Here is a 21,213-nt window from a genome sequence, read left to right on the forward strand (position 1 = left end):
ATAATATTTTAATATATCATACTGTTATGCATTCCTAATAGTTTATAAAAAAAATTTCAATACAAATATTACATACATTTGAAATATTGTTTCTTTAATATATACTTTTTGCAAATTTAACAAATTTTTATGGATATATAATATAATATGGATATATATATAATAATATGTATTAAGTAATTTTTTTTTAATTTTTTAGATATATTTTAAAAAATTTTAACCAATCTTATATTTTTATAAAAATCCAAATATAAATATAAGGAACATAAAAAATTAACATGTGGTACTATATTTAAATTTAAAAAAGCTATTAAAGTTACATTAAATTTATAAAATGCAATTGTAATGTGCATTCTAATTTATATATTAAATAATTAATATTTTTTAATATTGATTCGATATTTCATATTTTTTATTATAAATATTTTTATTAATCTGTAATTTGGATATAATTAAAAAAAATAAGTTCTATTTATTTTTGTTATTTTTTCTGCATAGCTTCTTTTATATGTTTAAATAAAATTTCATAAAAATAAATTATATAATACAAATATTCATTACAAATTCTAGTTACAATTGTTTTATCGTATGTTCATACATATTTTTTTCATTTATTATTATTTACTTGAACAATTCAATGCATTATTATGAATCATCTAGTTTTTTCAATTGTTCATATGTTATAAAAAATATTATATTCCATGGTCCCATTCTAAACCAAGTAGGTACAAAACCCTTGTATAAAGCTAAAAATCCTTCATTTTTAAAAGTCTGCAAAAAAAATAAAATTCATATTATTAAAAAGAATAAAAAAAATATGCACACTTTTTTTTTATATATGTATATATATGATGTGTGTGTGTGTGTGTGTGTGTGTGTGTGTGTGTGTGTGTGTGTGTGTGTTTGATATTTGATATATACCTGTACAAAGCAATCTATGCTACCATTATAAATATGCGGTGGTAATATACCACCTGTAGTACGTATCCTCCTCTGATTCATTAAACGTGTCTATAATAGTATTATCATTTAGATAAAAATATAAACGAAATATTTATAAATCATTTACTTACACGAACGACGTCTATAGGAGTAGAAGCTATTGCACTTCCCATACTAGCTATAAAACTGGACCTGAAATATATAATTATATATATATATGTACAAAATATATTCAATTTAATTTTAAAATTTTATTTTGTTACACTAAATTAAACCAACCCTTATCCAAGCACTATAAATTATACATTGTGATGTCTACATAATGTTACATAAAATTTATTTAAATATTAATTTATTTTGTATAATATATTTTCATATATTATATTTTTAAAAAATAATAATAATTAATAATAAAAGAAATTTTTAAAAGTATATAAAGAAAAGCAAAACAAGTATTTAATTTTATATTTTATCATTTCAAAATTATAAATAATAAATTTATATGAAACACACGCTAACCAAAATAATTTATAATGCAATTAATCATCTGGATCACAATTTTAATAATTTTATATAAAACAAGAAATATTAAACATAACTTCCATTTTGATTCTCTGTGGTCATCTCTATGTCCACGTACTACATGTGCCCATGTGCACCACAGTGTGAAAGAACCTAGAAATAAAATTTTTCATTTTTAGAAAAATATTACTTCCTTTTTAATAAATATAAGTCATTATAGCAATTATATGACTTATTTAGTTTATTACCTGTTATTTTTAAAAACAAAAACATCTTATTATCTATACAATATAAAAATAAACTTCAAAATTAAAATATAGATTTTTATTTGTTAGTTACATTTATAATATAAGTTTTAATAAGTTTTTAATTATTAAAATTCATAAAATAAAAAAATATTTGACAATTTAAAAAACATAATAAACAATTTTAATATTAAAAATAATAAAAATAAAAAAATTTTTAAATAAAATTAATATATATTTTTCTATTTAAATATACTTACATGACATCACATATTGTAAAAGAGCATAAAATTTGTTTGCTTCAAAAATTCAATTATGAAATATTTATTAGTAGAATAATAATATAAGAAACATGTTACATGAATAGAAATAGCCCGGATAAGGGTTCATTTTGGTATTATTATTTTGATATTGATATTAAATAAATGAGTTATTTAACAATATAAACTTACTTTTGAATAAATTTGTTATATAATAAATTAAAATATATATATTAATAATTATATTATTATGATAATATTAATAAATTAAATATATAATAAGTATATACACAAAGAATAAAATATAGAATTAAATACATAAGTAAAAATGATTTACTCACACAAAATGATTACTAACACTGTCTCCTAATAAAATCATAAATTTTTTTTTACTATAATCATATATAGGTAGTTCTACAGCTGCAATAATTGCTGCTCTTTGGGCAGTAGGTCCTACACCCTACATAAAATTATATTTATGAATACATATAAAATAAAATATGTATATATGATTATGTATATATATATATATACATATATACATATATACATATATATATATATATATATGTAACATATATACATGTTTCTAAAATTTATAAATAATTAACTTACTTTCCATAAACCACAAACACCTTCATGTTGATATACATCTTGAAAGCAACCAAATAATGATAAATTTGAATTGATTCCAGTTACTTGCATACGTACTTTTACTACATCAGTAGGATTAGCTATAGCACTTGAAATAGCGCCAGCTAAAGCAGCACAAATAATATTTATAATAACTAAATCATCTGTTTCCCATTTATCCATTGCTGCTTTTTTTAAAGAGTAATATGTACCAAATTTTATAGTTCCATAAGTAGCTTGTCTTAAAATAGCTGAACTGATTCTATATATAAATAAAATAATTTTATTTAACTCAATATAATATTAATAACATTAAAGTAATTTATTTTAATAATAAAATAATATTATATTTTGTCTATATAAATTACATTTACCCAGAATATAGAGCTTTGAAACCTTCTTGTTGTGATATCTGAAATAAAGCATCAGTCATACCAGAATATTTTAAATGTGCATATCTTTGATCTAATTTTTGTCCTTGAATTTGAAGACGTGTTTTTGTTGTATCTAAAGGAAAAGTACCTGTTCACAAATATATTTATAGAAATAATAAATAAATTGATTGTTGATTTATAAATAAACTTTTACAAATTAATTGTATTATATTACATACCTAATTCTGCAAAAATTGAAGCTAAACCTCCGTAAATAAAAGGTTTCCAATCATTCCACTGACTTTCTCCCATTACAACTTTATGGTTTGGTACTTTATAATTAATAAATATAAATATAAATATTTTTAATTTTTTATTTTTTTTAAATATTTAATATAAATTTAATATAATTTATAATGATATTTTATTAATAATATAATTTATAAAATATATTATAAAGTAATTAAGAAACTAAAGAACTAGGTTATGTATTTCGATTAGAAAATAGAGAGCTACATTCAGAATTCTAAAATAATATTATATCAAAATATTAAAAAAAATATAATAATATAAATATGCAAAATGTAATATATATATATATATATATATGTATATATTTTTATGATATATAAAATTTTTTACTAAAATTAATGTTTTCATTAATAAAAATCACTATACCTGTAACCGTAAATATCTGTAAGTATATTATCTATAAACTTTAAGTATAAGTAATGATCAATAACAAATAGTAATTTCTTATATTATCGTTTTTATTTTATTTGAAAATCTATTTTTATTAAATTCAAGAGACAGATTGATCTAAGCATTATTTCTTAAAAATATTAAAAAAAAATTGTAAATTAAAATTAAAAGCTGCGACCAATCATTGTGAATTTACTGCAAATATATAGTATAAATTCTGAAAGTTCCTATATAAAATTTTCCTAGTTATATGAATAAATGAATTTTATTTTCAATTAGGTTTAAATATATATGATTTATGAATTATTTCTGTTGTAAATATATATTATATAATAATGTGTTTTACAATTTTATTTAAATTTAATTTTTCTTATTGTATTAACAAAATTTTATTTAAAAAAATTAATACATAATAAAATACAATTAAAATGTATAAAAAATTCAATGTAATAAAAATTTTTAGATAAAATTTTTTAGTCAATAAAAAGTATAGAAATAGTATATTATATCATTCACATATATAAAGTATCTCAATCTATTCGAACTGGGACTCTTGTATGTATTGCTGTACTACTTTGATAAATATATACCTGTGTTAAAATTGCAATATCAATTATAACTTGAAGAGTGCTACAAACTTCAAATTGAATTGGAGCTTCTCTTATAATAAAATAACAAGTTTTAAATGCATCACCTAATGTCCACATAGCAACCATAAAAATACTGTAATCATAAAAAAGTAATTTAAAAATTTAAATATTATTCAAATAACTATTTATTATTAATTTTTTATAATTAATTCTTGTTATACCTCATTCCATTAGTAGATTTATTAAAAAAATTACGTAAAAATTGTGGTATTCCAAGCATAGCTTCTGTTAATACTGCAAATAATCCAATAGTTTCAACAAATATTGGTATATCTATTAACAAATATGTTAATATTCCTATTAATGCCGCAAACAATAGCATAAAATCTAAATAGGATTGAAAATCTGTCCATTTCCAAAAAAAATTTGCATCAAAATCTAAACAAATTAAATTTAAATATAAGTTATAAATTTTGAATATACATTATATATATTACATATAATATATATATTATTTTCATTTATTTTGTCATATTTAAAAATACCTGAAAATACACGTTCTCTAACTTTTATTACTTGATTTCTACTTTGTACACTTATACATAGTTTAATCATTATAAACATAGTAACAATCATAAATATACTTTGTAATAAAAGAGGTATTTCATAATGTTTCCCAAACCTGTAAAAAAATATGTAATACATTATTTAATATGACAAAAATATATCAGATATATAAAATAAATATACAAACCAAAAGAAAATACGTAATGTATTAGCAATTAAAAGTGTAAGGCATACATAAAGAGAAAATCCTTCTGCACTATCCCTTTTTTTAATTTCTTTGTATTGTGGTACATATGGAATAATACCACCAAATATCATTGCTCCAGAAGCAACCCAATTTCCTAAATCTTTAATAGTTAATTGCTCATAAACATTATACATCGTAATATTTTTGTTCTATTTTCATATTTTATTATCTATAATGCTTTGCACTATATGCTTAATTCTAGGTTATGGCTCCAATTTTTTTAAATATCATATTGACAATGAATCATTAAAATCAAATAAACCTGATAGTAAAAAAAAAATGATAAATTGTGCAAATACATATTATCTGAAAAGCGATAATATATACCTATACATACCTTATAACGACTGACTTTTATTTAACATATAGTTTTATTACAATTAAATATATTATTAAATCTATATATATATGTATGCATAAAAAAATTTCTTATTATAATTGTGAACATTGATAAACTAAAGAATTGATACAAAGTTTAGTTACCGACTATAGGTAACGTAAATTGTGATACATTCAAGAATTTAAATATTCAACTATAAATATAATTATAAATGAAGTATAGAATAGTATCGATAAGTATACGACAAAGTGAAGAATGATTATATTGTTGCTTAGTAACCCATAATAACAACTTTAAATTTATATATACGTGTACATTACAGTGTTTTTCATGTCATTATACATTTCATAAAATATAAATTTGTTGTCTTCGTATTAATCATTTAAAATTTTTGTAATATCTTTTAATTAATACATTAAGTATAAGATAAGAAAAATTCATAGGCAAGCAAACTTGTTATAATTTTCAAGAAATGACAAGATGTAATAAGAGTGAAGTTAATCTTAAAAGCACTGGTAAAAATATATTTTTTTATTGTTCTATATCTTTTAATTTGATTGAAATATCGTCATTTTAAATAATTCAACAGATATATATTTTGCAAAATTATCTTTGTAACCCGTAAATTTATATTGAATAGTGTACAATCAAAATGGACAAAGTTATTTTGAGCAATTAACAGCGTACAATTCTATGAGCGCGCATTTGCGACGCATTTTACTAGCAAAATGTGTTGTAGATGCCAGAAACAAAACCTATATGCGTAAAAAAAAGCAAGCATGTAAACAAATTGGCTGGAAACCAAAATGTGCAAAAACAGATATTACAAATAATATAATTGATAAGTTGGCATACGATACTTCATATCATCCAGCGGTAAAAATTATTTATAAATATTATAATAATAATTATGCATAAAATATTATAACATATATATGCAAGAAAAAATAATAAATTCGAATTATTTCATTCATTAATCAATAGGATTTTTTAAGAATGAATAATGGTTCAAAGTATTTTTGCCAATGTCAAGCACAGAAATATTTTACTACTTGTTATGATTGTAATGCAATCTGTTCAAAACCAAAATTACGTAATCACTTAGCTTATATTAATTCTCCAATATATAAAATAAATACTTCAGAGCCATTTATATCGAATAGTAGCAATATAAGAAAACAATGCACAGAATCAAATACTAATTATAGAAAAATATTTAATCCTATAAATACGAAAAACGCATTGAAATTTCATGATGATAGGTAAGATCAAATGTAATAAAAAAATTTACTTTGTTATTTAAATTCATTTTAAAATTTATAATTATAATTATATATATATTATAATTATATATAATTATAAATACTTTATTTATCATTATATTAATCATTTATTTACTTAATTATTTATATTAATACAAATGTACATAGATATGAAGAAAATTCAATGCTATGTGAATCTTGTGGTTTTTTATCACAAAACGTCAATGATGATCTTTCATCAGAAATTAGCACATCAAGAAGTGATGAAAATGCTGATCAATTTTATGATAATTTAATAGATAATCCAAAAATCGATGAAAAAGATGAAGAAGAAACATATGCTAAACTTATGTATGAAATTACACATGAAATAATAGTAAATGGTTTATATACTGATGATGAATTAAACAAGATATTCAAAAAATATATTGAAAAAAACAAGAAAGTTTTAGATATGGTTAGGATTATGTTATTTATTATTTAAATTTATAAAATAATATTAAATATAATAATGTATATATAAATATAAAATAATATAATATATTTTTAAATAGAATCGAATGTTGTATGAAATTTATCAATTGAAACTTGCTTTGAATATATCGGATAATTCAGAAGAAGAAGATATAAATAATGTTGCATATCAGCAATTATTAAATATTAGCAAAGTTCGACCACCAACACCACCGAAAGTTTTAAATGAAGATAGAGTAACTGAAAAATTAATGTGGTATCAAAAATTGGATAAAGTCAAAAATAATTCAATAGGCAAAAAATCAGTTTTATTAGTTGATGCTAATCCTGAATTACGTGTAACCGAAAGAGATGTCTTAACATCATTAATAGAAGCTGATATCGATCCTGAACAAGCTCGAAAAATTTATAAAAAACTTTCCTTCAAAAGCAAAGATAATTTATTGGTTTGTTCAATATAAACTACAGTAATATGTAATTTACAAAATTTCATTATCAATGTGAATATTTTTTCTAGATTGACACAAAAAGCATACAAGATTCAAATGAACATGAAATAGAAAAAAGCAATCAATTTAATTCCAATTTAATAGAATCATATAAGGTATGCAAAGTAAAGTGAACAGAAAAAAATTTCTATAATCTTAGATAATTGTAAAATATGATATTCTATTATTATGAATATAAATATTTTTTAGTTTGGAACGAAAATCGAAAAAGATGAAAATCAATTCAAAAATGAAAATTCAAATAATAAATATAAAATAGAAGAAAACGAACAATTTAATTCCAACTTCACAGAATATGAGGTAAATGAAGTAAATAAAAAATAAAAAGAATGATCTTATAGAATGTAACATTCTATTTTTATGAATATAAATATTTTTCAGATTAAAACGAAAATTGAAAAAGATGAAAATCAATTCAAAAATGAAAATTCAAACAATGAATGTAGAATAGAAGAAAACAATTTTAATTCTAATTTAACAGGCCATGAGGTATGCAAAATAAATGAACACAAAAAATTTCTATGATTTGATGATCTTTTAAAATATGATATTCTATTTTATGAATATAAATATTTTTTAGATTGAAACGAAAATTAAAAAAGATGAAAATCAATTTAAAGATAAAAATTTAAAAAAAAAATATAGAGTGAAAGAAGATGAACAACTTAATTCCAATTTAAAAGAATCATATGATGTACAAATAAATGAACAAGAAAAAGCTTCTATGACTGATGATCTTATAATATTAAAGAATAAAAAAGTACAAATATAAAAGAATAGATATATAATGCTGAACTAAGGAAATAAGTAACAATTTCTAAAATATATTTATATAAATTTAAATATTCATGTTGATTTTTCTAGATATTATATTTTGACAAAAAAAAATTTAAATATAGTTATTTTTTCTTTTATTATTAAAAATAAGTATTACATAAATATTTTCACTTGATTCTTTTATATTATTGTTTCTATTTATCTTATTCAAACAAAATAAAATATATTATGAAAAAGTATATTTTACAGATGTACATATATAATTACAATATATATATGTAATTAGATTCATTTGCAGTATTCAAATATTAGATATATATATATATATATATCAATTATAACATATGCTTATATATATATAAGCATTATATATATATATACACACACACATTTTTACAATATTTGTAAAGATCATTATATTTAATGCATATATTGCATATGATATATTAGTTACAAAATTAAAACAATTATTGCTCTTATTTGTTCTTACTAATATATGTTTAAATGTAAACATACATTTTTACTTATAACAAATTTATATATTTATAATGTTATTTAAAATTTGACTTTAAATAATATTATATAAATTGAAAATTTATTATATAATTAAATAGTAAATATCGAAAAAATAAATTTAAAAATGTAAATTAATAATTTTTGATTCTATATTAAGAAATATAACTATTTCATGTAAATATATTATAAAATTCATTTTCAATCTAAAAAAATAATAAAAGAAATCTAAATTACAAAAAGATATTAAAATTAAACAATTTCTTGAAACTTAATAGTAATAGTAATATAATAATATATAGTAAGTATCACTTTTTTCTATTAGAATTATATTCTATTATTTTTTCTTCTTAATATTAAGATAATAACTAATCTGATATAAGATAAAAATAATGTAAAAATAAAACAAAATATTATACAGAATATCCCATCACATCGAAAAATTGTTTAAATAGATAATCTATATTCTATACATGAAAATAATAATAAAAAAAAAAAATTCATACAAACATATGCTTTAATTTTGTTTTCGAGTTATATTTATTTTATATTAAAATAATTTTATCAAAAAATTAATTGAACTATTTATAAATGAAACTTAATATTAAATATTTATTATATATAAAATGTCTATTGACAATGTCGAAATAAATTTAACAAAAAAATTAAGACTTTTAGAAAATAATACTTGAAGAAATAAAAAAAGATAAAATTAACTAATGATGAAACATTTAGCTCATGTTTGAATGCAAAGTCATTTTGAACATTTTTAATGGAGATAAAAAAAGATATGGTAAAAGAAATGTATAATGTAAAAAAGAAATTTATTATATGAAAACAAAATTAAATAGAATATATGAACTTTTTTTATTGTTTTCATGTGTAGATTTATCCATCAAAGTATACGGGACATGCTGTATATAAGAAATTTAAATTATTTTTAAAATAAAATATATTACATGCTATAATAATAGTTATTTAGTTATGAAGAAACAATTACCAAGTTTTATAAAAATTTTATATCTATCAGCTGTGATTTTTTAAAGAAAACCTAAAAAAATATGTTTTTTTATCAACTACCATCAGATGCATTTGAAGATGAATCTTCAAGTTCTGGAGCATCAGGACCTCTATTTAATATACTTAAAAGATCTGTGACATGCCTTATAGTAAAATCTGGTTGTGGATCTTCTCTTAATAAGAATGGTTTATCCACTGTTGGAATCCAAATTGTACTACCTAAACCTGCTTCTATTCCACCTAGATAAAAATAATGACAAATTATTTTTTTATAATATTAATTTAAAATGCAAATTATTGGTATTTGAATATATTTCTTAATAATTAATGCATTGTGTAATGAAAATATACGATAATAATATAATACCTAGGATATCAGTTTCCAATTTGTCACCAACCATTACACAATTATCTGGTTTAACATTTAAAAATCGACATGCTTTTCGAAATATTTCTCTTTCAGGTTTTTCCCATGGTAAATCTCCTGATACAAGAATTATATCGAAATATTGTTCGAGTGAAAGTTTTCGTATTTTTTCCCATTGTGCATTAGAAGGACCATTTGTAATCAAACCTAAGAGATATTTTATCCTCAACTGACGAAGCATAGAAATTACATCTGATGCCAGCGTCAAATAATAATATCGTAGATATAACCATCGTTCGTAAATTTTTCTTGCTAGATATGAATATTTTTCTCCAAGAGCTTTATTCCACAAAGTTATGCGCCAAATATCCAAAGTATGAACTACATTGTCAGGACATTTTCTAAAGAGCTTCAAATATGTTGTTGTAATCTTTATAGATATATCTTCAGGAATACCATATTCTTGTGTTAGTTCCTCAGCCAACTGCAGATAAAGTTAAAATATCATTTATTAGATGTTATTCATTTTATGATATATAAATCAAGCAGTATTATAAAATAATGAACAAAATACGAAATACACACTAAAGGAAAATGAATGATTTCCACATTCAACACAGTCTAAAATAAGATATTTTAATAATTAAAAAAAATTATAAATGTTAAAAATAAACTTTATAAATATATTCAAAAATCACATATTGAATGTGGATTTTAATGGTTGAACCAAGTTCTTGGGAAGAAGGATACAAACGATCAGTTAGGAATTTAGGTCACTTAATTCAGTTTTTGATGATTACCTAGAAAATGCATTGATTCATTGAAATACTCGAGCCGATTAGTGGACACTCGAAGTGGCACCCGCGGTCGTTGCTGTAATCACAACAAAATCAGTTGTGCCAACAACAAATTTATATTATTCTAACTTTCAAAACTTTACTCAATTGGATATTAATTTATACTTATTACTGCAGATTTTGTCATGTATCATGTTAAAATAAAAAATAATTTATACATGATTATAATTTAGTTTAGAAGTTTATCTAATTTTTCTAATATTAATAATTTTTAAATAAAAAGGAAGGTAATATTTTAAAAGATAAAATTTTAAAAACAATTTATTTTAATAAAAAAACCATTTATTATTTTACAATGCCATTCATGTATACATAAATTTATCAAATATGTACATTTTTAAAGTATATTAATTTTAAATATTTTATTATCAAACTTACAAATTTTCAAATAGTTCATGAATTAATATAAAATATAAAAAAAAATTTATTTCAACATATATTATATCAATATTTAAATTCGTAAAATTATTTAATAAATAGAAATTGATAAATCTTTTGCTTGCCAAAAAACTATTCTTACATATGATTACTAACAAAATTTATATTTGATCTATGAAATTTCAGGATTGCAAAATTGTAGCTACTGAAATTAACTATTTAATATATAAATATTATTTAATAAAATGAATTATTTTTATTCTGTTCTTATTATAATATGAATATATAATATATAATATATAATATATAATATATAATATATAATATATATATATATATATGTATACTTAAAATTTAGAAATTCAAATAATTTGATAATAATTTTGTTTTATAAACAATATAATGTAAAAAACATATATAATATGTATACACAAATAAACACATTACTTGACAACATAAGAATGGATTAACTATTTTAGCTATTTTATCAATATATAAATATAAATATTTTCATTCAAAATATAATAGAATGTTTTAGTCTCCAAAGAGATGTTTTCCAAGTTCCATCATACGATGATTTCTGCATACAGTTAAAGCTCCACGTTTCTTCAAAACAGAAGCAACATTTTCATCTGCTTTAACCAAATGACATAAAAGATCTTCAAAAGCAAATTTTACATTTGGCTGAAGACTTCCTATCTTTATTTTCTTGAGAATTTCAATAATTTCTTCTACCCAACCTGACTCAAGAGTAAATTGTGAAAGCCAAGGTATGACTTGTAAGACTCCAGCCATTGTTTGCATTCCAAGAAACCATAATTCCATAAGTTCCAACCACTTTTCTTTATATGACATGGCAACAACAAGTTCAGTTGGATCATTGCTTTCATCAATTATATATGCATCCCATAAAAATCTTATAGTAGCTTGAATATATCGACAAATAGAAAAATCATTTTTCTTAATACGTATTGCTTGTTGTTTCAATAATAATAATCCCAAAACTGCAAGATGACCATGCAATACTAGATTTTCAGGAATTTGTTTAAGTTCTGGAAGATTATTGAAAATAAATTTCAATAAAGAAATAAATGTTGGTGATTCTTCTACTAATTTTGCTTCTAATACAGTAATATTCATTAAAACATTGCACACGGAAACCATGGCTGTCCTTGAATCTTTTATTTCTTCTGATAGATGAAGTTCTAAATCTTCTTTTTCTGGTTCTTTTAAAATTTTTAATCTTTCTGATTTTGGTATTGGTGGTTTTTTTTGATGAACAATTGTCCAATGATAAGATAAACATTCAAACAAGACTTCTTCTTGTTTATGTTGAATTAAAATTTTTCTTGCATCTTCTTCTACAGCTAAATAACATAATGCTGGTAATAAAAGCCTCAATAAATCAATTTCACTTAAAGGATCATTAATAACTGATTCTCCAGATGATGTTGCTTCATCATTTTTAAGTTTCGCATTTGCTTTAGCCTTTTCTGTTAATTTTCTATTTCTATATGCATAAAATGTATCATTAGCTATAGTTAAAACATAAGGTAAAACTGTATAAACTTGAGAACGCATAGCTGTTGTTTCCTGGGCAAGCCATGCTGCTAGTACTCTTACTACAGCACAAATAAATATTCTTTCTTTAATATCTGTTATTTCTTTCATCTTGGATACTGCTGTGAGTAAACCTATAATTGCAGCAAATGCTCCCTTTAAAACAGTATATAATGACTGTTTTTCTTTCTGATCTAAGTCCAACTGATCATTGGTAATATATGCAAGAGAAATTTCAATAATAATAAAACAAGATGTTATTAAATCTGCATTTGTCATTATACTTTTCAATTGTTTTCCTTCTATTTGCATTCTAACTTCTATAGATGTTAGTTGAATTAATAATAACAAAAATACTTTTGGTTTTTCTTTATCTAATAAAGTCCATTCTGCTCCTAATAAATCTAGCATTACAGAAGCAAGTTTTAATGCTGGATCACGTTGATTTTTACCTATTTTTGATCCAAGAATATCAGATAAAGCTTTATGTATGCTAGAGGGCCAAGATTCTTCTTTAGCAGTTTTACTAATTATGTCTTTTGTACAAGACATTAGTAAAGCTTGTAAAATTGTACATAATTCAAATTTTCTTTCTGTATGATCTGTTTCAAAATCTAATGCAATCTTATTTATTATAGCATGAAAAGGTGCAGTATCTGTTGCATCCCATGCTTCTGTACTAAATCTTTGAACTAAAGTAACTAAAATGTTCAAAGCCTTATCTGTTTGAAAGCTTTTTTCTGAATAAATATCACACATTTTTGCAATAGCTTTATGTTCAATTAAAACTTGTTGTCCAGGAGAATATTGTGCAATATTTTGCAAACATGTATATGCTTCACTAACAATAATTAACATATTATCATCTGCATCTTCATCAGCTTTTGATACAATTTCAAGTAATGCAGGTACATGAACAATCATGTCAGGGTGAGAAGCTAATTCTGATTCGCCACAAAATGCAGAAAGTATAGATAGTGCTACAGATTTATATACTTGTGGAGGACAATCTACAGGAACTACTTGTGTAGATAACAATTTTGTTAAAAATTTAGTTCCAATAGCTTCAAATAACATTTTTTTTTCTGTTACTGTACAATCTTTACTATCCACCAATTTTGTAATCATAAATAAAGCAGCAAATTTTTCTGAATCAGATTCAACAGACTTTAAAATAGTCACATGCTTTTTCACATTCTTTGAAATACTCATGGTTATAATTTACTTTATTACAATTTAAAATGTAATTATAATTTAAATATTTCTATAATTTTATTTTTTCTATGATAACAATCTCCCAAATAAAATATAAAGTATTAGAATATTAATATTTACCCAATAATATTTAATAAAGATTTAATGAAACTTGCATCTTTCACATGTCACAGCTAAAAGCCAACTGGCAGTACTCCCAAACTTCCAAATCAAACCCCTTAAGACTAGCCTTGCCCTTTGACACACTCACTTAAGCAGACAGAAATAAAGTTGTACTACCACAAATACTATTCCACAAACATGTATAATTATTATTCAAATATGAATTGTTATTAATATAAGGTTAACAATTTTCTTTATTTTTTTTTAGTTTACGGTCAATTTTTAGTTTATCAATAATATCAATTGCTTATTTATTAAAAAATAATATTAAAAATTATTCAAAATAATTTTATTTAATAGAATTTCATTGGAAAAAGATTTTAAATATATATATAATCCTAGCATAACCTTTTCCGCGTAATACAACGTGTGAATAAAATTGCGTTATACAACTAATTGATATCTTAAGAACGTCAAAATCTTTAGTAACGTGCTTACACGCTTTATCTACGTTATGTTGAGCGTCTGGACAGTAGGATCGGTCGAAAATAACCGTCCGAGAGAAAGCACTATATCAGGGAGTCGGCTCGTATTACACAGAAGTTTCTATTTTCGTCGATCTTCGTATCCAAACGAAATTGAGAGATTAAATGTAAATTTAATTACCATAAGATATTTTTTGGAACAATACAAAATCTATTATAAAAGAAGAAATATATAAAATAATTAATAAATTAACAAAATGAGTGACCTTTACATTTTTCTAATTTCGAATAAAAAATTGAACTACTTTTCGCGCACTCTCCAGGAATGACATATATATATGTATATATATATACACATACACACATTTCTAGTATATTAACCAATACTGACCGTTTATATATGTACACGCATACAGTTTTTGACACCAATAAAATTTCAAATATTTTAGCATACCTTTCGACATGTTTGATTGTCGCCTTTTCTGGTTTCGATGAGAGTATTGTCCAGATCAAAAAACACAGCGCTTATAGTTATGTTTGATGAACAAAAATGCTTCTTATGCAAAGTCGCCATTTTTATTGTATATAATAAATATGTTGTCAATCCAACGATGTTTCAACAAAGAATCGCGCATGAAAACATGTAGTGTTCATATAACAGTCCCCTTTTAAGAACACTTTAGGGATAAATATACAATTATCTTAATGGTCAGACGTCAGAACAGATATAATCTGTCTCGTCTCGACCTAATGCCTTTCGTTCCTGACCTTTTTCTCTTCCTTGATTTCATTTCGAATGAAGAGACATCTTTAATAGAAACTTATAATGTTGATTGTCGATAAATGCGTAATCTAGTTTTTAGATTAAATTATATAGATTTACAATAAAGTGAAGTATTATCAACAGAGTTAATTAAAAATATAAATTTTTATTCGTATATTTTTTTATTTTAGTTCATATATTTACTTTGAATATAATAATAATATTATTAATAACACAATTGTCAAATATTAATAATATTAATAATAAATATAAATATATTAAAAAAATTTGTAAATTACAATAAATTATTAAATATTAATTTATTTACTTAATATAATTTTTTATGAATTTAGTATTAAATAGTATATTATTTTTTAGAATAATAAATAATATTAAATAATGCAAATTACATAAAACTATTTTGACATCAGTAATGGCGTCATAATATTTTGGCGCAAAGTTAATACTTGCTTTGAATTCTTATTTTTGCGTTAATAATTTTTATTATTTAAAGTGTATATTATATCATAAAATGTCAGCTATGGCATCTACAGCTAGTCTTCAAGGAGATGAAGAATTTGAAGAATATAATCCACAAGCAAAATTAATAAAAACTTTAGAAGTAATTTGTTTTTGTAACCTATATATATATATCACTTCTTTTTTTCATTATAATTTTTAAATATTTATATGAAAGCATTTATATGATTAACACTATATATACTATATATATTATATTAAATTATAGAAATTATTTATAGAATATATTTTTTGTTTAGGGAAATGGCATAACAGCAGGAGACGTAAAAAAATTAGAAGAAGCTGGTTATTATACTGTGGAAGCTGTAGCATATGCTCCTAAAAAATGTTTAATTGCTATCAAAGGAATTAGTGAAGCTAAAGCAGATAAAATTTTACAAGAAGCATCAAAATTAGTTGTGATGGGATTTAAAAGTGCGACTGAAATTCATCAAACTCGATCAAATATAGTTTTTGTAACTACTGGTTCTAGCGAATTAGATAGATTATTAGGAGGTGGTATAGAAACAGGTTCTATTACAGAAATATTTGGAGAATTTAGATCAGGAAAGACTCAGTTATGTCATACACTTGCTGTCAATTGTCAATTACCTATAGATATGGGAGGTGCAGAAGGAAAATGTCTTTATATAGATACAGAAGGAACTTTTAGACCTGAAAGATTAATTGCTGTTGCTGAAAGATATAAAATTGCAGGAGATTCTGTATTAGATAATGTAGCATGTGCCAGAGCTTATAATACAGATCATCAAACTCAACTATTAATTCAAGCTAGTGCTATGATGACAGAATCTAGATATGCATTATTGATAGTAGATAGTGCAACTGGTTTATATAGAACTGAATACTCTGGAAGAGGAGAATTAGCTGCTAGACAAATGCATTTAGGCAGATTTCTTAGAATGTTACTTAGACTAGCTGATGAACATGGTGTCGCTGTTGTTATAACCAATCAAGTTGTGGCACAAGTTGATGGTGCAGCTAGCATGTTTGGAGGAGATCAAAAAAAACCAATTGGAGGTCACATCATAGCTCATGCAAGTACTACAAGATTATATCTACGTAAAGGTAGAGGTGAAACTAGAATATGTAAAATTTATGATTCACCTTGTTTGCCTGAAAGCGAAGCAATGTTTGCAATAAATACAGATGGTATTGGAGATGTTAAAGAATAAAAGACTTATTATTTTTCTATAAAAATCTATATTTGTAAAAAAAATGTTTAAAATATGCTTTTCAAAAAAATAATTTAATTTTTGTATTTAATATAATTACACTTTAAACTTTAAAGTTATCTAATTTGTTTTATTTTATAAAAATAATGAATAAATAACATTATTATTAAATAACTATTGTGTAATATACAAAACTGTAATGAAAAAAATTAAATATAAAAAAAAGAATATATTAAATATATAATTTATCATATTATATAAGAAAATTTAACTTGTTTATATTTTTAATAATAAATTTGAATTTTATATGAAATATATATATATATATTGTAAAGAAAAATTAGAAAATTTAAATTAAAAAAGATAATTTAGAATCCATTATTAATCACTTGTAACTTTTAATAAGTTTAAGAACTAGATTATCTAGGAAATTTTGATAATTGTGCTTTAAAGATTTAAAAAAGGATAATTTATTATGTAATAATTTAATTATAAATAAGTTTAATTTTGTATATATGTATATATAAAAATACAATTAGTTGTTTTTATTAACATTTTTTGATTATTTTGGATAAATTGTAACGTTTAAATTATAATTTAATAAATGCGGAGATATGTTGTACACGTGGCCATTTTATTGGCAGAAGATTGTTTCGAAAACCAAGCTTCATTTCATACGGACTTTTTCATTTAATATAACTATTAAAATAAAGAAAAGTGGATCTATACTTTTAAATACAAATAAAAAAATTAAGCATTTCGAAAATAATTTTATTTCAAGGTGGGTTATGTATCGTTTGATTTGTCATATATATATATATATATATATGTATTTTTTTCAGTGTATGTATATATATATTTTTATATATTTATATATGCATATAACATATGTATAAAAGTCTAAATTTTTATTATTACGTCTATTTTTAAATATTTTTTCTAAAATGTCATAATTACAAAAGATTTTATTAAATTTATTAATTTAATAATACCGTATTGTTTATATTTATATAAAAATTTATATAGAATTTAAAATATAATCAATAAATTTATTAAATTATAACATTGTATTTTAGTGTAAAATTATTGTCTACAAATATGAGTGAAGATATTTCTTTATTTACTTTACCAAATAAACAACCGATAATTGCATTAGAATGTGATACTGCATTTAATGCTTTAACAAAAAATGAAAAATTATATGCACATTATTTAAGTCAAGCTGCATGGAATGGTGGTCTTATTGTATTTGTTCAAACTTCTCCAGAATCACCGTTAATATTTGCTCTACTACATAAAATCTTCATATCTGAAACAATAAATGAATTGAAAAATTCTGCATTTAATGTTAATATTAGTGAAGATGAATTTATAGTAAGTTTTATATCAAATAATAATTTCATTTTTTAAATATAATATTAATTGTACAATTATTTCTTATTTTTAGGCATTTTTAGTGTATTCATGTGGAATTTTTGCAAATGCTGGTAATTATAAATCTTTTGGTGATAGTAAAATAATTCCAAATTTACCTAAGGATAAATTTGAAACTATAATAAAAGTTTCAAAAGCATATAAAAATAATTCCAAAAACATTGAAGAAATTTGGAATAAAATTCAAAATATAATATATTCTATTAAAGGAAAATTAAAATCTCTAGGATTGAATGAAAAGGGAATTACAACTTATTTTTCTGCTAATTGCACAGAAAAAGATGCAGAGTTAGTTAATGATTTTATGCAAAGTAAAGGATTAGAATGTTATAATACAAGGTGCTTTAAAATAGCAAATGATCAAAATGATTGTAAATTTGATATATATGAAATTAGATTAGCTTCTGTGGAAACCAATAATGATTCTAATATTACTTTATCAGAAGAAGTATTTAAAAATGCAAAATTTAGAATTACAAGAGGAGATTACAGTAAACTTCTGATTCCAGTTGTTCATAATCTTCAAAAAGCAAAAGAATATGCGGTAAATGAAATTGAAAAAAATATGTTAAATAAATACATAGAACACTTTAAAACTGGATCTTTACAAGATCACAAGGATGGTTCTCGTTTATGGATTAAAGACAAAGGACCAGTTATAGAAACTTACATAGGTTTTATTGAAACTTATAGAGATCCAGCAGGTCAAAGAGGAGAATTTGAAGGATTTGTAGCAATGGTAAATAAAGAAATGTCCAAAAAATTTGCTACATTGGTAACTAATGCAGAAAAATTTATACCAAAACTCCCGTGGGGTAAAGATTTTGAAAAAGATGAATTTCTAAGACCTGATTTTACTTCATTGGATGTTTTAACATTCTCGGGATCTGGTATTCCTGCAGGTATAAATATCCCAAATTATGATGAAATTAGGCAATCAGAAGGATTTAAGAATGTTTCTTTGGGTAATGTAATTCCTGCAAATATGAAATTAGATGTAATACCATTTTTATCTGAACATGATCAAACTTTGATGAATACTTATAGAGTAGCTAGCTTTGAAGTGCAAGTTGCTTTGCATGAACTTCTTGGTCATGGAACAGGTAAACTATTGAAACAATTGGAATCTGGTTTATATAATTTCAATATTGGAAAAGTAAAAAATCCTTTAACTGGAGAATTAATAAATAAATATTTTTTACCTGGTGAAACATATGATTCGAAATTTGGGTCATTGGGATCATCTTATGAGGAATGCAGAGCAGAAGCAGTTGGATTATATTTATCTTTAGAAAAAGATATATTAAGTATATTTGGATATGAAGGTTCTGAAGCAGATGATATAATATATGTAAATTGGTTATGTCTATTATGGACTGGTTGTGCAAAAGCTTTAGAAATGTATCAACCATCAACTGGGAAATGGCTGCAAGCTCATTCTCAAGCAAGATATGTTTTACTTAGAGTTTGTTTAGAAGCTGGCAATGATTTTGTTGATGTTGTAGAATCTGAGCCTGGAAAGAATTTATTATTAACTGTTAATAGAACAAAAATTTTAACAGTTGGTAAAAAAGCAATTGGAGATTTTTTAACTAAATTACAAATTTATAAAAGTACAGGTGATATTGAAGCAGCCAGAAAAATGTATGAAAAATATAGTGAAGTACCTGAAATAGAACCACATCCATGGGCACGTTGGAGGGATATAGTTTTAGCTCACAAGGAACCCCGAAAGATATTTGTTCAATCTAATACATTCGTTAATGGTTTGTATTTAAATAGTAATATATATTATAAAATATTACAGTTATATTACTATTATACTAATTTGTTTATTGTGAAAATAGATGAAAATGAAGTACAATTGAAAAATTATGAACCCAATTTTGCTGGATTGATTCAATCTTGGATAGAAAGATTTCCTTCTACAGATATTTCGCAAACACTTATTGAAATTATGGAAAAAGATAAACAACATTTTATATTCGAAGATAATTAACTATTTAATACAAATATTACAAAAATATTTTTTGTTTTTTTGATATATATTGTAACATTTGTATATGTATATGTGGATAAGAATCATAATCATAAAAAATAATGACATTTATTGTTTTTATAAATATTTTATTGAATAAGAATTTTGTATAAAATAAATTTATTATAAATATTTAACAAATATCTTAAAATAAAATATATTCTCAAAAATATAAAAGCATTTTTTTTATTATTTATATATATATATATATATATTATATATTATATATATTGTTTATATATAATATTACATAATAATATATAATATATAATAAAAATAATATTATCGACATAAATATTTATCAATTACATTTATATTTATT

At 22.3% G+C, this 21,213-nt stretch overlaps 7 protein-coding genes across 14 annotated transcripts; 3 read left to right on the forward strand and 4 right to left on the reverse strand.

Moving 5' to 3' along the window:
- Positions 1 to 447: 447 nt before the first annotated feature.
- On the reverse strand, positions 448 to 3,809 carry LOC122714851 (mitochondrial uncoupling protein Bmcp). 5 transcript variants are annotated; one of them, XM_043936566.1, is made up of 8 exons: positions 3,655 to 3,809; positions 3,216 to 3,308; positions 2,977 to 3,109; positions 2,585 to 2,864; positions 2,311 to 2,429; positions 1,074 to 1,134; positions 922 to 1,011; positions 448 to 771 (listed from the first exon to the last, which is right to left on the reverse strand). In XM_043936566.1, the coding sequence occupies exons 2-8, from the start codon at positions 3,286 to 3,288 to the stop codon at positions 646 to 648; spliced, it is 882 nt and encodes a 293-aa protein (XP_043792501.1). In that variant the 5' UTR covers positions 3,289 to 3,308; positions 3,655 to 3,809; the 3' UTR covers positions 448 to 645. The 5 variants fall into 5 exon arrangements, with proteins under 5 accessions (XP_043792501.1, XP_043792500.1, XP_043792503.1 ...); XM_043936565.1 differs by having other exon boundaries at positions 2,977 to 3,124; positions 3,655 to 3,808; XM_043936568.1 differs by lacking the exon at positions 3,655 to 3,809 and having other exon boundaries at positions 2,585 to 2,727; positions 2,815 to 2,864; positions 2,977 to 3,124; positions 3,216 to 3,524.
- A 257-nt stretch (positions 3,810 to 4,066) lies between these two features.
- LOC122714794 (solute carrier family 66 member 2) lies at positions 4,067 to 5,554 on the reverse strand. The gene is made up of 5 exons (XM_043936469.1): positions 5,420 to 5,554; positions 5,023 to 5,344; positions 4,814 to 4,950; positions 4,490 to 4,706; positions 4,067 to 4,401 (listed from the first exon to the last, which is right to left on the reverse strand). Exons 2-5 carry the CDS (start codon positions 5,214 to 5,216, stop codon positions 4,209 to 4,211), a joined length of 741 nt encoding a protein of 246 aa, XP_043792404.1. The 5' UTR covers positions 5,217 to 5,344; positions 5,420 to 5,554; the 3' UTR covers positions 4,067 to 4,208.
- Positions 5,555 to 5,686: 132 nt separating this feature from the next.
- LOC122714793 (TNF receptor-associated factor family protein DDB_G0272098-like) lies at positions 5,687 to 8,523 on the forward strand. Of its 3 annotated transcripts, none has more exons than XM_043936468.1 (9): positions 5,687 to 5,937; positions 6,162 to 6,298; positions 6,407 to 6,684; positions 6,853 to 7,141; positions 7,239 to 7,604; positions 7,676 to 7,762; positions 7,857 to 7,967; positions 8,049 to 8,156; positions 8,248 to 8,523. In XM_043936468.1, the coding sequence occupies exons 1-9, from the start codon at positions 5,895 to 5,897 to the stop codon at positions 8,437 to 8,439; spliced, it is 1,611 nt and encodes a 536-aa protein (XP_043792403.1). In that variant the 5' UTR covers positions 5,687 to 5,894; the 3' UTR covers positions 8,440 to 8,523. The 3 variants fall into 3 exon arrangements, with proteins under 3 accessions (XP_043792403.1, XP_043792401.1, XP_043792400.1); XM_043936466.1 differs by having other exon boundaries at positions 5,688 to 5,937; positions 6,012 to 6,298; XM_043936465.1 differs by having other exon boundaries at positions 5,688 to 5,937; positions 6,063 to 6,298.
- Positions 8,524 to 9,623: 1,100 nt separating this feature from the next.
- LOC122715086 (N-acylneuraminate-9-phosphatase) lies at positions 9,624 to 15,070 on the reverse strand. The gene is made up of 4 exons (XM_043937010.1): positions 14,955 to 15,070; positions 11,145 to 11,217; positions 10,345 to 10,828; positions 9,624 to 10,217 (listed from the first exon to the last, which is right to left on the reverse strand). Exons 3-4 carry the CDS (start codon positions 10,583 to 10,585, stop codon positions 10,030 to 10,032), a joined length of 429 nt encoding a protein of 142 aa, XP_043792945.1. The 5' UTR covers positions 10,586 to 10,828; positions 11,145 to 11,217; positions 14,955 to 15,070; the 3' UTR covers positions 9,624 to 10,029.
- Positions 11,907 to 15,533, reverse strand: LOC122715085 (neurochondrin homolog). Of its 2 annotated transcripts, none has more exons than XM_043937007.1 (2): positions 15,396 to 15,533; positions 11,907 to 14,603 (listed from the first exon to the last, which is right to left on the reverse strand). In XM_043937007.1, exon 2 carries the CDS (start codon positions 14,349 to 14,351, stop codon positions 12,114 to 12,116), a length of 2,238 nt encoding a protein of 745 aa, XP_043792942.1. In that variant the 5' UTR covers positions 14,352 to 14,603; positions 15,396 to 15,533; the 3' UTR covers positions 11,907 to 12,113. The 2 variants fall into 2 exon arrangements, with proteins under 2 accessions (XP_043792942.1, XP_043792943.1); XM_043937008.1 differs by lacking the exon at positions 15,396 to 15,533 and having other exon boundaries at positions 11,907 to 14,287; positions 14,475 to 14,961.
- A 630-nt stretch (positions 15,534 to 16,163) lies between these two features.
- LOC122714992 (DNA repair protein RAD51 homolog A-like) lies at positions 16,164 to 17,482 on the forward strand. Its single transcript, XM_043936833.1, has 2 exons — positions 16,164 to 16,326; positions 16,484 to 17,482. Exons 1-2 carry the CDS (start codon positions 16,237 to 16,239, stop codon positions 17,417 to 17,419), a joined length of 1,026 nt encoding a protein of 341 aa, XP_043792768.1. The 5' UTR covers positions 16,164 to 16,236; the 3' UTR covers positions 17,420 to 17,482.
- A 420-nt stretch (positions 17,483 to 17,902) lies between these two features.
- Positions 17,903 to 20,927, forward strand: LOC122714806 (dipeptidyl peptidase 3). Its single transcript, XM_043936483.1, has 4 exons — positions 17,903 to 18,200; positions 18,496 to 18,793; positions 18,867 to 20,619; positions 20,701 to 20,927. The coding sequence occupies exons 1-4, from the start codon at positions 18,034 to 18,036 to the stop codon at positions 20,850 to 20,852; spliced, it is 2,370 nt and encodes a 789-aa protein (XP_043792418.1). The 5' UTR covers positions 17,903 to 18,033; the 3' UTR covers positions 20,853 to 20,927.
- The last annotated feature ends 286 nt before the right edge of the window (positions 20,928 to 21,213 follow it).

Source organism: Apis laboriosa, unplaced genomic scaffold (genome assembly GCF_014066325.1).
Source record: "Apis laboriosa isolate Shangri-la unplaced genomic scaffold, ASM1406632v1 scaffold34_cov151, whole genome shotgun sequence".
Taxonomy (NCBI): Eukaryota; Metazoa; Arthropoda; class Insecta; order Hymenoptera; family Apidae; genus Apis; species Apis laboriosa.

Excerpts from the sequence above, each read along its gene's own strand:
- LOC122714851 (XM_043936565.1), bottom strand. The coding sequence starts at position 3,288 with ATGGGAGAAAGTCAGTGGAATGATTGGAAACCTTTTATTTACGGAGGT. Across the intron at positions 3,125-3,215 it reads TTCAATTTTTGCAGAATTAG|GTACTTTTCCTTTAGATACA; the intron begins GTATGTAATATA and ends ATTTGTGAACAG. Across the intron at positions 1,135-2,310 it reads AGTGTTAGTAATCATTTTGT|GTCCAGTTTTATAGCTAGTA; the intron begins GTGAGTAAATCA and ends TATATATTTCAG.
- LOC122714794 (XM_043936469.1), bottom strand. The coding sequence starts at position 5,216 with ATGTATAATGTTTATGAGCAATTAACTATTAAAGATTTAGGAAATTGG. Across the intron at positions 4,951-5,022 it reads ACATTACGTATTTTCTTTTG|GTTTGGGAAACATTATGAAA; the intron begins GTTTGTATATTT and ends ATTTTTTTACAG. Across the intron at positions 4,402-4,489 it reads AAATCTACTAATGGAATGAG|TATTTTTATGGTTGCTATGT; the intron begins GTATAACAAGAA and ends TTATGATTACAG.
- LOC122714793 (XM_043936465.1), top strand. The coding sequence starts at position 5,895 with ATGACAAGATGTAATAAGAGTGAAGTTAATCTTAAAAGCACTG. Across the intron at positions 7,763-7,856 it reads ATTTAATAGAATCATATAAG|TTTGGAACGAAAATCGAAAA; the intron begins GTATGCAAAGTA and ends AATATTTTTTAG. Across the intron at positions 7,968-8,048 it reads CCAACTTCACAGAATATGAG|ATTAAAACGAAAATTGAAAA; the intron begins GTAAATGAAGTA and ends AATATTTTTCAG.
- LOC122715086 (XM_043937010.1), bottom strand. The coding sequence starts at position 10,585 with ATGCTTCGTCAGTTGAGGATAAAATATCTCTTAGGTTTGATTACAAAT. Across the intron at positions 10,218-10,344 it reads ATTGGAAACTGATATCCTAG|GTGGAATAGAAGCAGGTTTA; the intron begins GTATTATATTAT and ends ATTTTTATCTAG.
- LOC122715085 (XM_043937007.1), bottom strand. The coding sequence starts at position 14,351 with ATGAGTATTTCAAAGAATGTGAAAAAGCATGTGACTATTTTAAAGTCT.
- LOC122714992 (XM_043936833.1), top strand. The coding sequence starts at position 16,237 with ATGTCAGCTATGGCATCTACAGCTAGTCTTCAAGGAGATGAAGAATTT. Across the intron at positions 16,327-16,483 it reads AATTAATAAAAACTTTAGAA|GGAAATGGCATAACAGCAGG; the intron begins GTAATTTGTTTT and ends TTTTTTGTTTAG.
- LOC122714806 (XM_043936483.1), top strand. The coding sequence starts at position 18,034 with ATGTTGTACACGTGGCCATTTTATTGGCAGAAGATTGTTTCGAAAACC. Across the intron at positions 18,794-18,866 it reads TTAGTGAAGATGAATTTATA|GCATTTTTAGTGTATTCATG; the intron begins GTAAGTTTTATA and ends TCTTATTTTTAG. Across the intron at positions 20,620-20,700 it reads ATCTAATACATTCGTTAATG|ATGAAAATGAAGTACAATTG; the intron begins GTTTGTATTTAA and ends TTGTGAAAATAG.